At 37.2% G+C, this 17,521-nt stretch overlaps 2 protein-coding genes across 12 annotated transcripts in view; both read left to right on the top strand.

Moving 5' to 3' along the window:
• LOC109063240 (cAMP-specific 3',5'-cyclic phosphodiesterase 4B-like) overlaps positions 1-6,251 on the top strand; it is a 164,814-nt gene extending 158,563 nt beyond the window's left edge. For all 6 annotated transcript variants that reach the window (XM_042725961.1, XM_042725962.1, XM_042725963.1 and 3 more), the window contains 8 exons: positions 1,772-1,947; positions 2,040-2,138; positions 2,244-2,408; positions 2,497-2,596; positions 2,683-2,837; positions 2,937-3,059; positions 3,188-3,370; positions 3,450-6,251. In XM_042725961.1, the coding sequence (XP_042581895.1) occupies positions 1,772-1,947; positions 2,040-2,138; positions 2,244-2,408; positions 2,497-2,596; positions 2,683-2,837; positions 2,937-3,059; positions 3,188-3,370; positions 3,450-3,818 (1,370 nt within the window). In that variant the 3' untranslated portion in view covers positions 3,819-6,251. The remainder of the gene's footprint in view (positions 1-1,771; positions 1,948-2,039; positions 2,139-2,243; positions 2,409-2,496; positions 2,597-2,682; positions 2,838-2,936; positions 3,060-3,187; positions 3,371-3,449) is intronic.
• A 4,299-nt stretch (positions 6,252-10,550) lies between these two features.
• Positions 10,551-17,521, top strand: part of LOC109063235 (SH3-containing GRB2-like protein 3-interacting protein 1) — a 74,017-nt gene continuing 67,046 nt past the window's right edge. For all 6 annotated transcript variants that reach the window (XM_042725948.1, XM_042725957.1, XM_042725950.1 and 3 more), the window contains exons 1-2: positions 10,551-10,773; positions 12,717-12,822. The gene's annotated coding sequence lies outside the window, so the exon portion shown is untranslated. The remainder of the gene's footprint in view (positions 10,774-12,716; positions 12,823-17,521) is intronic.

Below are 17,521 nucleotides of genomic sequence, written 5' to 3'. Positions count from 1 at the left end.
TGCAAAAAATACTTTTTAAATCAGTATTTACTGTAGGTCTTGTGTACTAATAAAATTTGTAAACATTTTTGAAAACAAAAAATAACTTTTACATTTACTTTCAGCAAATTTGTATTAAATATTATAAAACTTAATACTTAAGAAGTTATCATTTTTATCCATCTAAATCCATTATAGTAAAAAATACATTTTTGCATGATAAAAAGGCAAAAATATAGATTTAAAAATGTTTTGCAGTGTATTTTTGAAAAATTTATGACAAAATCTGCAATGAATATTGGTGTCCATTCTGATGGTGTACAACTTTGCGTTCGGATTATTTGGGACTAAAAGTGGTTCAATTTTCCTGGGATTAAATGTTAGCTGTGAAACATCTGTGCGCTGTCACGTGTGACTGCTGTCTTTATGCCACTGCGATTTCGCTGTCTGCATCAAAACGTGTGAGTTTAGCAGAGATGAGATTAAATCTTACCCGGACACAATGTCTCTTTCCTTTTTTCTTTCTTTTTCTGAAATCTTGGATCTGTGCACACGGTCTGTACATGTGGCTTGCCTTTGGTTGTTTGCTTTTTTTATATGAGAAGGAGACATGTGACAGAGAATCCTGCAAGGAACGAGGCGAAAAGAAAAAAGAGCTCTGATAGATGTTTGTGAGAAAACAAGAAAATTGGCTATAATGAGCACTGCGAATTCTCTGTGGGATCAGATAGGAGGCATTTTTTCTTGATCAGGCATCTTTACCGCAAGAGAAGGAGCGAAAAACAGATTACAGAGTACTCCCTCGTCTCTGTCCCTTTCCGTTCCGTCATCATAATAGGGTGCCTCGCATTTCTTCACTCAGGATATAAGCCCATCTGAATGACTGTGGTGCTGATTACAGCACGGGTTCATGTTTAACAGAGACATATGAGTGAAGAGGATAATGACTGTAATGAATTAACCAACCCTCATATTTCACTTCCTCTCACTCCTCGTCAAGCCAGCGGCTATTACCAGGTGTTATCGCAGTCCTTCAGCGACATGCCAGAGCTTTACGGCAAGAGGGAACAACATTATCTGCAGTAATTGAAAAAGTGAAAATAAGAATTCAGTCCACTCATGGCCTGTGGCTCCTTGGGAGAAATTGGATTAGCATTTCCACATGAGGAAATCGCTAACATGAAGCTTTATGCATTCTTGCCCCAGAGATATGCCCTTCCTCTGCCACCATTTTTTGTCAATTGATATCTCCTGAGGGTTGACCTTTGGAGATGCCATATGAAGCAGACACGGGTTCCCCTGCAGTTTGTTGACAGGTCTGTCACAGTGAAAATGGAGAGTGGAACTGGAGGAGGATGAAAGGAGGGGCAAGCCCCGCTTGAATAGCTCAGTGGCAAAGTCGCTGTGATTTGGGTGTCTGTTCTGCCATTCGATTGCAGATGTGAGCTATTCAGCTGTGGCGCTGCGCCTGGGCCAAAGGCGTCTGCTTACGTCACTAAGGGAAACACGATACATGGCCACTGGTTTCCCAACAATGATTTTTTGTGCGGGCATGTATGTGTCTCGTCTGTGTGAAACTACAATGAAGAGATTGAGTAATCTGGAATGTGATCTGCTAACAACTGACACAGTTATGCATGATCTGTATAGAGAGATTTGAGGACCATCTCGGTTTCGTGGTCAACAAACATTCGTTTTCACATTGTCTATAGAAATTTGAGTGTAAGGTTAGTAACGACCAGGAAAGAGACCAAAATCGTTCTAATCATTTGGTTTTTGCTGTTCCTCACAGAAAAGCAGAATGACGTGGAGATTCCCTCACCTACACTTAAAGCCCGCGAGAAGAAGAAAAAGCAGCAGTTGATGACTCAGATCAGTGGTGTGAAGAAAGTATCTCACGGGCCCAGCCTCAACTGCGGCATTGCTCGCTTCGGCGTCAAAACCGACAAAGAGGATTTACTGTCAAAAGTAGGTAGAAGATTGACTAATACTTTAGTGCCCTTAGGTGTGTTCAACTGAAAATTTTGTTGATCTCATTCCCTTGTGTCTTCTCTTTCTAGGAATTAGAAGACCTGAACAAATGGGGCCTGAACATCTTTACGGTTTCAGAGTATTCTCACAACCGGCCTCTCACTTGCATTATGTACGCCATCTTCCAGGTCAGTTCTTCCTTCAACCTTTCTTTTGATTTTGACCTTCAACATTTTGCAACAAAAATGTCATATCGTTTAAGATTGTAATAATATTGCTTCCCTCTGTAACAGGAACGAGACTTGCTTAAGACATTTAAGATCCCGGCAGATACTTTTGTGATGTACATGATGACCCTTGAGGATCATTACCACCAAGATGTGGCCTATCATAACAGCCTTCACGCTGCTGATGTGGCCCAGTCAACTCACATTCTGCTGTCCACACCTGCTTTAGATGTAAGAACGATTTTTCTTCAGGTGCAGTTTTCCCTCAAAGGATTTCATATACAGTATCTCACCATTTTTTTCAATTTGTCCTAAACAGGCTGTGTTCACGGATCTTGAGATCTTGGCAGCCATTTTTGCAGCAGCTATTCATGATGTGGACCATCCTGGAGTTTCAAACCAGTTCCTCATCAATACAAGTGAGTGTTCTCAATTCCCACCCTACTATCAGTATAAAGTTTATGGAGACACTTAAATTAATTGCGTATTTGCTCATTTCTTACAGACTCTGAGTTAGCGCTCATGTATAACGATGAGTCCGTTTTGGAGAACCACCACTTAGCCGTGGGCTTTAAACTTCTCCAAGAGGACAACTGCGACATCTTCCAGAACCTCACTAAGAAACAGAGGCAGTCACTCCGAAAGATGGTCATCGACATGGTGAGGTTCTTCACCACCTTCCTTTTAGGCCATCTGGTTTCATTTACATTGCAATGATTTATATGCTTACACGTATTGTTCAATGTTTCCTGTAAATAGGTACTTGCCACAGACATGTCTAAGCACATGAGCTTACTGGCCGATCTGAAGACCATGGTAGAGACGAAGAAAGTGACAAGCTCAGGAGTTTTACTTCTGGACAACTACACAGACAGGATACAGGTACAAATCTTTCTGTTCTCCTTCCCATTGGAAAATCCAACGATTGCATGATCTCCAGCTGAGATGATTCAGATAAATTAGAGGAACATGATGAACTGCAGTTGTCTAAAATTGTGACGTTACTTCAGGTCTTGAGGAACATGGTTCACTGCGCCGATCTGAGCAATCCCACCAAGTCTCTAGAGTTGTACCGGCAGTGGACCGACCGCATCATGGACGAGTTCTTTCACCAGGGTGACAGAGAGAGGGAGCGTGGCATGGAGATCAGCCCCATGTGTGACAAACACACTGCCTCAGTAGAGAAATCACAGGTTAGTTACTGTCTGAGATGCAACGGTCTCATGAAGTACCATATTTGACGTACAACATCTAATGCATTTTTCTCTTCAGGTGGGTTTCATTGACTACATCGTCCACCCACTGTGGGAAACCTGGGCCGATTTGGTGCATCCGGATGCCCAGGATATCCTGGACACGTTGGAGGATAATCGGAACTGGTACCAGAGCATGATCCCCCAGAGCCCTTCCCCGCCCTTCTACCAGCCTGACAAAGAAGGCAACGGCGGGGGTTCAGGGCCTGATAAGTTCCAGTTTGAGCTCACGCTAGAGGAAGAGGACTCAGAAGGCACGGAAAAAGATGAACAGAGCCAGGGTGATGAGGAAGAGGATGTGGAAGAAGAAGAAGACAGAGGGGAAGAAATGGAATCCACTACACTCATCCAGATAGTTACTGAAGACGCCTCACCTGTCGACACATAGGACTCGGCGTCTCTTAATAGGCGGTAGCCGTTTTTTCCCTTGCGAGAGGAGCAATCCTGCAGTTGATGCTTTTGAAAAAGCCCACATGGGGTGCTTTTTTAGGCCCTCGTGGGAGGAGGATGTCTTGCCCTCCTTGCACTTACGTTTGGAGACAGATTGGTAGGAGCTCTCAGGAAATAAATGCTGCAGACATTTTGGACCTGAACAATTGACAGGCGACTTTGATAAACATGAAGGATTGGGGCCAACGTGGACAGTTTGTTTACCTGGTGGTGAGGAGTAGACACTACTGAGAGGATTTCTCTTTTTTTTTTTGTACCAACACAAACTTTTTTTTAAAGCTATGGGTGTGTGATGAGGTCAAACACGAACTACTGAAGAACAAGTATTTGTAAAGAGAGAAACTGTTTACTTTTCTGTACCATTTGTCTAAAGACTGTGTGCCTTTTTACTATTGTCCTTTTAATAGTCTTTTATTTATTGAACACGTTTTAGTATAACTGTACGTTGAAATGTTTTTGTTTTCTAAAGCAAACCAGACCGAACATGCAGAATTGTTTTATATTTACGCTGGAGAGAGAACTTAGTGTCTTCCTTTGTTTGGCAATATAACTTAATAATCCAAACATCTGACAAACGATCAGAAAACTAAGAAATGATGATAGAGGCACTTTCTGTTTATTCTAGCTACATTTGTGTCGGACTTTTTAAATATGAGCACAAACTCTGTTTATTTGGATCCGTACATCATCCCATCCACATTAGGGTAAAAAATTTGTGTTGGGTAAATGCATTGTTGCACAAAAAACTTTAAATACCCTTAAATATGAAGACCCCCCACCCCCAACCACCCAAAAAAAAAAATTTAATCCAATCACTAGGGGTCTCATAATGTACAAAATCACAGGGGAAGCCAAAGCTATATTCACTTAAACGTTAATTTGCTTTCGACTCATCATAATTGTCTTCCTTACAATACAACAGTTGTTTTAAATTTTTCCCATCATACCTCAGACACACAGAGTAAAAGCAGTCTAAACTAGCTTTTGTAGCTTTTTTACACACTTTGATACAGAACATTTCCTCATTTCATGTTATCTTTTCTCATGATTGGCTCACTTTTAAGACAGTTAAAAACATTGACGTAAATTGATTTCCTTCCCCATCCCGCAGAACACCAAGATATGATAAAAAAAAAGAAAAAAAAAAAAGATTTGAAATCTCTCACATTTCTCTCTATTACTTCAACAGTTTCACTCATCAGTTTTTAACATGCCAGTTTTATAATGAATCTTTTGACATTAGCATTGTCGTCTCATACATTTAGTCACCATTAACGTTTAAGTTTGTGTGTAGTTCATACTTTGAGGTACTTTAACTACCTTACACGCAAAGTCTTGACAGTGGAAACAGTTAATGGCCAAAGTAGCATGCAAATGTATGTTTGTGCGCACATATATATATGTCTATACATTACTGTGTTTGTGTGTGCAAGCGTCCGTCAGGTCGCTTGATCACCAGCCCATGCTTTTCACGACCCCTCCCATTCACTTTGTTTATATGCGCTCAGATTGGTCCTCTACTGTTTATAACAGTGTATTTATTACCAGTAACTGTACATAAGAAATAATGTTTCTTTGTAAATGGATTAATTTATATGCACTTGCATTACCTAAAACTGGTGGTGTTTCTTGTGTAGTGGGCTCTTGGACTGAGTCTGTTTTATTTAGTAATATTGTTTATGTTTTAATATAAATAAATATATATTATATATACTATGTATGAATATATTGCACAATTTTCAACTGCCCAGAAAAGTAGCCTATGAGACACGCGACCCATTGGTAACGGGGAGAGTCTGTAGATAAGACATAAATGCATACTGTAGACATCTGTCAGATATTAGAAGCTTTGTGTATCACTGTTTGGTGTAACATCGATAAATAAGTATCTCACGAGATTCTCCACAGAATGTGGCCCTCAAATATATACAACATTTTGAATGGAGATTGCTAAAAACGGTTCAGAAGTGGCCTGTAAATGCACATTTACAGGAGAGGAATTGGTCAGCAACGTCACAATCTCTGAACAACAATGTGAAATCTATATAATTACGAAAATGTGATCTTCTGTAATTATTTGTGCTAATGTGAACTATTTTTCTGACCTTGTTAGCAGTTTTGAAATTCAAATTGTCAGTATAACTTTGTTAATCTATGTTTGAGATCTTTTGGTCTGATTTGCGTCCAAAAGGATTCAACAGAATTAGTGCTATCTGCATGAGGGATGAGTTTTTATCGTCTGGTTATCCCGCATTGTTGCAGGTGAATATTTAATGTTTCACACAATGTATGGTAATAATATTGTATATTGTGTTCAATAAAATCTGAAGCTACTTTTCTATAAAGTGATTAAAGACAAAGCATGAATATACTCGATGTGTTAATCTCATTCTTCATCGCTTTTATGTTACATGAATTCTATTTAAATCAATATCTTGTCAATTTTCACTGATTATAACAATATAATACAAAACAATATAACAGTAAAATAAATATAAAGATACAATAAACACGATAGCTTTTACTATAGTGACATCATATGGGCATCTTTCAGAAATAGCCATGAATTCATACAACATTAAACAAAACTCTGCATTTTTGTAAAGAAATGAATTCTTTCATTAAGGATGGAAGCTTTTTATTGATCAAAATTGACAGTAAATATATTTATAATTTTATATATAAAAAAAATCTATTTCAAATAAATGTTGTTCTTTTGAACTTTCTATTACTAAAAAAAATCCCGCAAAAGTATTAAGTAGCACAACTGCTTTTACTGATAGTAATAAGGATTTTTTTTAAATTATATTATAAATAATTATAATATAAATAATATTGCTGTTTAATCTTTTTTCATCAAATAAGTTCAGCTTTAGTATAAGTGACATCATTCAAAAACATTAAAAATGTTAATATCAGCTTCATATATTAAAGACAAATAAAAATATATAAAGTATTATGTGAAAACAGGAACCTTGATCTTAAATGAGGCCATCAGATTTGCATTTGAACCCTTTGTGCAGATGTCTTGTTTGAAGCTGAATCCAGTGTGACAGGTCACATCGCATCCAGTGAATATCAGTCCTGTTCTGTTCCTCCAGCTAAGTCAGACCTCAAATAACACAGTCCCGAGTGAAATCTCTTTGTGGGAATCATTTTGAGGCCTTTCGCCCAGAATCAAGCACCAAGCACCTTGCTGTAATGCAAGCAATCAACAAATGTCACGACTTTGAGTCTGTTACTGTAACTGATAAATGCAAGCGGTAGTACTGTATACTGCAGGATTTCCACAACTATGGATAACTAAGGTTTGGAAACATCATGCAGAGTGCTTGAAGAACCCCCTGAGAGTGTGTTGGCCTTGTAAATGAAGGCTGTTAATCAGTCTCATGATGGCTAGCCAGAGCTATTTTAAACCTCCTAGCAATTAGAAGAGACTGGTGACAGTCTTTCTCCTTGTGAGCTGCTGCCCAGTGTCAAGATGTCTAGCTCAGCCTGCTCGCCAAAAATCAATTCAAAATGAAATCCATAAAACACTCAAACACATACCAACATAAATGTGTGTGTGTGCATATACAAACAGACCCAAAAACACACACACGTGAGGAATATTTGGGTGGTTTAGTCACAATGGTAGGTTAAAAATATTGCATATTATGCCCAAATCATTTTGTGCATGGGATCAACATGCTATCAGGGCAAATCAGTGGCTAATTCGCATGAATTTGTTAAATTTCATTCATACGTTTTCTTATGATCTGCTTAGGCCCCATTGACAGTTAGGTTTAGGAGTGGACCATATATATTCAAAAATTATGCATTTCTGTAAGAATTCACACAAAATTTCCACCTTGCAATATACTGTAGTTGCGTTTTCTAATATAATGGGTTGATGGGACTGTGTAACAGGTGGGTACATACTGTAAAACTTAATCTAACTCTAAATTTAAATCAGGGCTATTAATTTAATAGATTAAAATTTTGAAGCTAATTCTGTAAAAAAAAAATATTAATAATTTTCTAAAATATATGTGAGTCTTAAGAGGCATAGCACAATGGGATGGAAATGTTTTTATTTTTTCAGCTTTTTATAGGGGAAAATGTGGGGTGTAAAGATATTCAATTTCCATTCTTCTTGGAAATTTCCCATCTGGAGTCAGACAAGGGGCTTGGTGAGAACTCCTTGTTTTACTCTTTATTGCTGTGACAAATTTGGAAATCACCCCCAGTGACAGGTCTAGAGTGCCAAAATGGCCAGAAACAGCTGTGTCTTTTAAACTGGTCCATTTAGACTTGTGGATTCAAAAAAGCCTTACACAGAGAGAGCTTTCTTCTGTTCTGTCTGGACGGCAATTTTTTTTTTTTTCTTTTTTTTTTTCTCCCCTTCCTCCCTCACTCACTCTCTGTTTGATGTACTTAACCAGAGAGCGCTACGAAATTCATTTTCCACACTCATTAGTTGCGGGTCAGCAGTGCTCCCTCACTGGGCTCTCATGTGGCAGCTGTCTAGGCTTTCAGCACTGATGGCGTGTCAGAGGAGATTTTTCCAGTCTGCGTGCTGGTTGGTTGATTTATTTTATTGCTTGTTCACAGTTGCACAGCAGCCCAACACATCATCCCTTACTAGAAACAATCAAGGAGTTTACAAGCAAAAACAATTGATTTAAGAGATGTGTGGATGTTTTGCTGTCTTTAAATAATTAACTGTCAAACAAACAATAAAGAAAAAACTAAATAAATAGATGAATAAATAAAAACAGATTATCAGATACTGTACAGTGTATTTAATTCAACTGATTATTTGCAATAACTGCTGACCAAAACAATGTTTTTATATTTGCATATTAGTGTACCTGATTCATTCATTCAATCATTCATTCATTCTTGTTAAACAAAAAGTTCAGACTGTGAAATCCTAACTTTTATAGTAGTTGAACATGCTGTCATCAAAAATCTAAATTAATGTTCATCTATCCATCCATACATCCATCCATCCAGCCATCCAGCCATCCATTCATTCATTCATGCATTTATTTATTTATTTACTTACTTATTTACCCTACAGTGGGGCATGTGCCTATAAATAAATTGAAATCATATATTATATATTTGGAGACCAAACCACACTTAAAATGATTATGATTATCTTTGCATTTGACTGTATAACAAAATATCAAACTGGCTGGCAGGTATTTTAAAGGAATTTTGTATTTGCACATGTCACTTGTTTTGGTATGTTGTATCTAATACAATCACATTTAGTCATTTTAAGTGTCCAAAAATGTGTTATGCACTGAACTGTATATTGTCCGAAGAGTTAACTGCACATCGAGAATGGTACACTACATTTATCAACTCATCTGGATCGCACAAGTATTGAATAATGCTCAGAGTTAACAAATAACTTTAAAATGATGCGACATGGTGCAGTATCAGCTAGCTGCATAATTCTCTAAACGATTCTTTCCCTCCACCCACATGTCCCTGCATCTGCTCAGCTGTGTCTTCTCCGGGAAGAGAAGTGCAGTGCAGTGAAGCTGGCAGACAGAGGGAGGGATGGATAAAGCAGGGAGAGAAGGAGAAGAAAGGGAAGCTGCTCTCCCCCAGGGGACAATGCTCTGCCTCAAATGAGGAACCGAAATGCTTTCTGACATTTGGTGGATGCAGCATGTGCCTGGCCTCAGCTGGCCGAGTGTACACACACTCACACAAACACACACAAATTAGGCCTATGCATAAAACAGCCATTTAGAAAATGCACTCATGTTTAGCCATCTTTATGCTTCATTTAGTGTTGTGGAATGTGTGCGTTATTTACATGAGACATGAGTAAAAAGTGATGCAAACCTTATATAAGAAACTTAAATGTCTTACATCCCCGCAGAGAGATCATATCATGAGTTGTGACCGTATGATATCATGTTGAATGCTAATAATCCTCAGTCTCTCCCATAAACATCAGAGCCGCAGTCCAGGCTGCGCTAGAACACATTGTCTTAGGCCTCTGATGATCTGCAGTTACTATGGCAACCTTATCTCTGGACTGCATCTGTTACTCTTGCTAAACCTCTGTATTAAAATGTGGAAATTTTTAAGAAATGAAAGCTTGTCTTTTCATGTAAATTCAAAGGCAAAATTATTTCACATTTACATGAGGGTAGGCACGATGCCATTTGAGTGTGACTGCCATAAGGATTTTCAATCAATCCGGGATTGCCTTGGTTATGCAATATGGATTTATTGATCTGTGTGTTCTGTACAGAGAAAATGACCCACAGCAAGCAGTGTGAAAACAAATGTACCTTTATTCAAAGACAATTCATCAAAATAAATAAGCTTCAGTGTTATTGGTGTTTCTTCAGTTATTATTATTTGCTATTTTGAGTCATATTTCTGAAAGTCATATACATTTCAGTCAAATCTCAGATTATGAACTGTTTAATAGCATTATGTGATGGATTAACACAAACAAACAAGCAAACAATTAACTTAATAGATCCATAGGCCTATATTCTCAAAAGCAATGAACAGAACATTTTAGTGCACTGGAATATTTTATAAAATAATAGGCTACGTGGATCATAAATCGGTCCAGTTGGTGTCTGTGTTTACGTGATCCTCTTAATCACGTGGCAACAGTTTCCTCTTTCTAATACTAGTCACGCCTTTATTTTGAATTAACTCTCCAATATTATACCGATTCTTTATATTTTGCAAAAATATTGTGTTGTCGGATCTGCGCCACGGCGAAAGCTGGAGCTTTTTTTTTCTGTGAATGTGAGAGAGTTTGTTTATGTTGTGAAGGGCAGGTCCACACACACACACACACCGGCGACGGCGGGTGTTTTTGAGACAGTGCGACTGTGCGAGAAGTAGGAATCCGAGGAAATGTGGTAATGTGGATTCAATTGCTGTTGTGCTTTAATTTGAAGTTATGGGAGGTGGTTCTGTTTTCATTTAGTGTGACGATGTTTTATTTCCTACTCTATTTAGACAACGCGATGTCAAATAAATCATGTGAGCTTTCGTGATACACTGCACACAGTCAGTATTTCTTTGTCGGTATGGTTGCATTGTTGTTTTGTACAATAACCAACATGTAAACATGCTTAAAACAAAATATTTACCTTTTTTTTAAGAAGCAAAAATATCATGAGATATATAGCTCTAGATATAATTTGATTTTAGCTTTATTTTTCATACCCCATTCATTACAAGTTTACTTTTCTCATTAAAGCTTAATTTAGTGTGGTTAGGTTATTCACAACTTTTTAGGTTAGGTTAAGATACTGTCCTTCAGAACTGTGTTGAAGAAGCCATGGGTTTATATTTGACACTCATTGTATTAGGGGTGAAGATGGAGGTGGATTTGAGATGTGTAAGTTAAGGCTAATTATGGGGTTAGCCTTACACATCTATTAAGTTTCTTTTTGAGTATTTTGGGATTCATGGTTAGTATATTGTAGGCAGAGCCAGCCCAAGGAGAAGGGTATAATCCACTTCAGTGCAAACTCTGCCCCACAGCTGATTCTAAAGTTTTTATTGGTTGTGTCAGTTAAAGTGTTGATTTCCTACACTATGCTACAAAAAATGCCACCCATAAACCTACCCCACACCTTAACCAGTGAATTGACTGCACGGCGGGCGCTGAATAGCATGGTAAAGAAAGTTGCAGTTCAGGAGATAACCAGTTAATAAGATTATGCAATATGAGATAGTTCCGTAACTCCCCAACTGGACCTCACCGGACAATGGCACCTATTTAGTTACACCCAGCGCCACTACCAAAACATAACCGTCCCGTGGAATTTCGTGCCCCGGAATGCCCCCGTTGCTTGGAACAAAGCGATAGAGTAAAATCTTTCTCCTGCATGGGGACGGCTCGTGGGAGAGCTCTGGGCTCTGCTCTCAAGGAGAATATTTATTTATATAGCATTTTATTTTAAATGAACTAGAAACAATGTTTAATTTATAAATTTTTTTCTGGCTCTGAAGCCAGAGCCAATGGTGAAAGTCTTTGCGTGAGGAGACCCCGCCCCATTTTGAAAGTTCTGCCCACTTTTGGAGTTAACGCCCAATTTTGGAGTTCTCCGGTCTGCAGCTATACCTACAGTACTTTGGCCCAAGGCATAAGTGAACTAAGCAGCTGCTTGTGTGACTTACTCATTATGACATAATTGACCCGGGTTCAAATCTACCTTGTGGCAAACATTTTTCTCCCTTCTCAAATTTCAAATCACATCAGAAAAGCATTTATTTTCAATGAAAATTAAGGAAATAATCAAAATGTTACAAATAAAGTATCGGGTTGGGTTATGGGTAGGTGTAGGGAGGGCATTATTGTCCCAATAAGGTGGCATCCATTTAATAATTTGAATTAAAATTAACACTCAATACGTTATTACTGCACACTGTTTTATAATGTACTATAATATTGAGGTGCAGAAAATTTGCAATAAGACGTATAAATAGTTCTTGTCTTCTGTATAAAAATAACTCTACTGGGTATATATTTTTTGTAATAAAACAATTGTGTTTAATAAACTTGGTACTGATAACAGCTTAACTTCATTTATTTTTGTATTAATTTGGTTTATTTTTTATCTTTTTCTAATTTTGTTGTGTTTGATTTTTGTAGTTATTGTTTTATGGTTGTTGTTTTTTTATGTAAAGATGGCTTGCTGCTGTGTAAAATAATTTATGTTGTTAAAATAACATTCTTTCCTGTAAATGCATTGTCTGCTGGTTTATTTAGCTACTTTTCAGTACACCACATTATTTACCACTTGTCTTTTAAAAGTGGATTAACAGTTTTTGTTCTTGTCTACATATACAGTAGGTGATATAACAGCAGGTGAAGTTTACCTACATGTGGGTTTACCTCATGGCAACCACAACATGTTTCCTTCGATCCTAGGAGCTCAGATTTCAAGAAAGTCAGGGTAAGTAGTTTGATCAGTAGCTGCATGACATGTATGGTGATCTTTATTATAACCACTTAAAATGCATAGATTTAAGCATGCTAATTTTAGTGATATCCTCTATTTTTCTATCAAGTGTAAAATGTTAAGACAGATATAGGGATCACTCTATATTTTAACCTGGAGGCCTAAAAGATTTCCAAGACAAACCTAATGGACAGTGGCAAAATGATGGCAAAATCTGCTCAAGAAAAGCAGCTGATTTTCACCACTGACTCTTTTCAGTTTTCTCCCAAAAATTTAAATTCTTCCATCATTTTCTCAAGTTATTCAAGTTATTTCAAGCCTGTATGAGTTTCTTTCTTCTGTTGAGCACCAAAAGATATATTGAAGAATGTTTGTAGAACATGTTTGTTGTCGGTAGACATTGGCTTCCATAGTATGGAAAAAAGCTACTATGGAAGTCAAGTGCTTGGTTACCAGCATTACTTTATTTGTGCTCAACAGAAGAAAGCAACTCGTACAGTTTTGGAACAACATGAGGGTGAGTAAATAAGGACATTATTTTGATTATTGGGTTAAAAGTCATGTCACAACACCAGGAGAATCCAAACTTATTCAACACAGAGGGCATAATTAATACACAGTCTCTTTAGTCCAAATTAGCCAAGTATTTTATTTTTTGTGTTATTTGTATTCTTTTTTTTTTTAAGGCATGTATTTTTTTTAATTGGAACCAGTGTAGCCAGCTGCAGTAATATACACTGTAACAAGTAAGGACTTGTGCTGGTTATGAAATCCTCAGAGGTTTGCATTATTGTTAACGTTGTGGAAAACATGCTGTGTTGGGTAGCTTGTCCGATAAAGTGTTTTATTCTCATGAGATTCTTTCTATTTTAATAATGCATTGTGAAGACTGAAGGGCGTGATGACAGCTCAAGTTGAATGGGCTAGTGTTTGCGGGAACTACTGTTTGCAACACCTCCTTGAGATCTGCAGTACAGTACGTGACCCACTGCACACACTCAGCTCAGGTTACACGTATCCAATATAGGGTAGAGTTTGCCCAAGACAAGACACAAAATATGACCTAGTAACTTGCCAAGACATGCTTTCTGTGACATTACAGACTGTCCACTTTTTGCATTCAAGATTCTCTAACTAACTAACCAGCACTGTTCCTTGTAATGCTTCTTGTTGTTAATGTTAAAAACTTATTGCTGTTGGGAAAAGAGAAATACCCCATGAATCCAACCTGTTTAGTGTTTTTTTTTTTTTAACAAAGAAACCATCCAATGCAGTTTAGATTTTGGTAAACACCCTGTCTGAGGGACTTTAATTTGAAACAACAATCTAAAACAAAGTTGTATATAGTGTTTAATTGATTAATTTACAAAACTCTTGCAGAAACTGATGTTTATCATTCAGAATTATAGGAACCATAAAAGATTCATTTAGTTTAGTTTTTTGTAATTTTTTTTAAGTACTTCCCTGATTAAGCTATTTACATTGATATTTTTTACAAAATAGAAAATAAATTATTTTGTTAATTTATTTACATTTATTTATTTTGAGAATTTCATGTTTTCTCACAGATTCATTTATATAAAGAAAATCAGTGGACATGTGGATAGATTTTTTTTTTTCATGTTTTCTCAAAAGAAAATCAGATAGATTTCTACCCCAACCACCCCCCCCCCCCAAAAAAAAAAAACCCACATTTTTTTCTGTTTATTGTGGATCAACATTAAAAGTTCAGAGTCCTTGTACACATGCAGCTTAGAAAGGAAAATGTTGCTCTATTTAGTCATTTTACAATTTTGAGTCATTTCATTAGTTTTAATGAGGTGTATAGTAGTTTCAAATGATGATAAAGCATGATTCCTGTTTTTAATTATAGGGGAAAAGTCAGTGTTTTGCTGACACTCTTTTTTGGCTGCTCATGCTGTTCAGCTCACGATGAGGATCCATTTGAAGTCAGTACCATATTTACTCACACTTACCTGAGGAAATCTGACAGCTGGTTAAAATTTGTGACACAGCCCTGCAAAAGTCCACATCAAAGTGAAATCGGAATCGCAAAAAGTCGTCATAAGAAAGGGGGGGAATGGGGGACACTCATCTCCTTCGAAGAGCGAGGGGAACTATCAGATCGTTTTCCGAAAGCTTGCAGTCACACAGCACAAATACATGACACAGTTTGGAAACAAACCATGTTTCATTTGAGATGTCTGAATGCCTAGCAACAACTGTGCTATTAATTAAGCAGATTATGCAAGTGACAGTGATTCAAACCCACCGTAATTGAAACAGCGATGCTGCCACTGCGCAGACATTTTTGCATGTTCTCATTTCAACTTGGCATGACAGAGTGACATGATGTTGCAAAGTGGCTGTAACCGAAACCAAACCGTTACGTACGTCATACTTGTCATACCGCCATCGCAACCTCTGTTGACCCAGTCATGGCTCAGCGATAGTTGCCACAGCTGGCGTTTGCCTGACTTCTTTCACGTCCCATAAATCAGGACTCTATCCCAATGAGCATTTGGCAGTGTCCTGTGACCTTGATTCTCAAGGTTTAACAGCTCCTTGCATTTCTACAAAAGCAAAGTTTGGAAGAGCAAGAAAAACATATTTGATAAATGCCACCCCAGTTCATCTTAGAAAAGTATCATCCCAGAATGAGGTGAGAGAGGTCAACAGGAGAGGCCCTTGTGTGGGACATTCAAAACAGTTGTGGGTTTACACACACACACAAATACAGTACGTTAATAGAATGGAATATTGGATTTTTTTGTATCTATCTATCTATACCTTAAGTCTTTTGCTGTTAACATACATCCTTTCTTCTCCACCTGTTTTTTATTGTGACCCTGCTGAGGCAATGAGCATTTCACTGTCCAGTGGTCATGATTTAATTTAGCAATTTTTGTATTGCATTAGTTTAGAATATTTTCCACATATTTTACATAATAATTTTTGAATTTTTAGTGTGAAATCAATTTTTGCCGCATTTTACCCGTAAAAGTAAACCTGCTTAATAATTATGCACACCTGAGTATGAGGCATTTTTCACTTCCAGCCCTTGTTAACAATTATATGTCACTTATAAAGGATTAAATCCAAAATTAATATTAGTTATTAAGATTTATGTGGTTTGGAACTGGTGAAAAGTGCTTGAACCCCACGACAAAAAAAAAAAAATTTAATTTGAAGGTAGAATATCAACTTACATATTATCTTAAAGAATATCAATTATTTTATTCAACATTCAACAATAATTATTTTATTTTGGAAACTTCTGGAATCACAAAATGAACTGTGGTAAATTTGTATATTGACGCACTCATTTTCTGATAATAGAAAAGATCACAAACAAGCAGTTTTGTCATAACTACAGCAGAAATGCTGGAGAAATCATATGTAACATTCTATATGGCTGCCTTTATTGTGTTGGACAATTGTGTCTATGGATGATGAAATAACAGTGGTTAACTTCGAATACTTTAGAGAGCTTCAGTTAGAATGAGCTAAAATCTATTTTAACTATTTTATTCTCAAGCTATTATTCCGAAATCAAACAGATAACCAAATAAAAATCAAATAAAATCTAAATTTATATTTATCACACATACAGGTAGGTTGGTTGGTTGGTGATGTTTGGGCAAGTTCATATTTGAACTGATTAGGTCAGCAGAGAAAATCATTACTATTTAGCCTTGCCGGATGGAAAAGCATGATGAAAGATTCTGGAATATTCTTGGTGAGCTGTGTTTCAGGTTACATGATTCAGTCTTTGAGTGGGTTGAAGCCTCTTATACTCATACAGTTTTGGTAAGAAAACAAAGAAAAGGGAACCCATTTTAATCTCTTCATCATGTCTTTGCACATGTAACAATTTTTTTTATTTATAATATTCTGTCACATGCTAGTTAACTGGCCATAAATGAGCCAGATTACCTACAAGCATCTTCTCTGCAAGCTTCTTTATGTGTTCCTTTAAAGCTCCTATGCTTTGCCACACTGCCTCAAGGAGGAGAGCAGGCGCAATCGTTTCTTTTTCATGTGTCAATGCAGATTTTTAGTGTGTAGGAGTGCCCTACATACAGGTTCCCTAGTGTTTCTGCCAGATATCTCTCCTTCTAGCATTACAATCTCATGAGATCCGACCCCTGTGATTGACCAAACCAATGTGGGGTCCATCAGAGGGTCATATGGCAGAAGTGATTCTTCCTCTGATTCTAGAAATAGAGCTTGCCCAAAAGTGTCAGTTCACTGTGCATTTATTTAGCTTGAGAAATCCCACATCTATTACAAAAACCTGGTTATTTGCACCAGTTAGGCACTTCTCCGTCACTACATACGCACAACCCAAATTATATTGTCCTGTCTTAAGGTAATCCAGTCATAAATGGAGAAGAGTATGCCAGAGGGTCGAGGTGGACGAGCTTTGTTTTATAATGATAGAAACAGTAGATAGTACAGGAAACAATATTCAGTGATATTGGGATTGGTACATGCAACGCTGCCACTTAAATAATAATAATAATAAAAAAAATAGTATCTTATACCAAAGTCCCTTAAGGCGAGTAATTTTACTCAGGCATCTTTTAAACGCCTCTTGAGCAGCTATTTCAGTCCACCAAGCTTATAAATAAATATCATATTTAACATCACCAATGAAATGTGACAGCTGTCTCATAAATGTTATTTCTTA

The sequence above is a fragment of the Cyprinus carpio genome, chromosome B6 (genome assembly GCF_018340385.1).
Source record: "Cyprinus carpio isolate SPL01 chromosome B6, ASM1834038v1, whole genome shotgun sequence".
Taxonomy (NCBI): Eukaryota; Metazoa; Chordata; class Actinopteri; order Cypriniformes; family Cyprinidae; genus Cyprinus; species Cyprinus carpio.
Note: the sequence above shows the minus strand (reverse complement) of the source record. Positions and strands in the feature narration are given on the sequence as shown.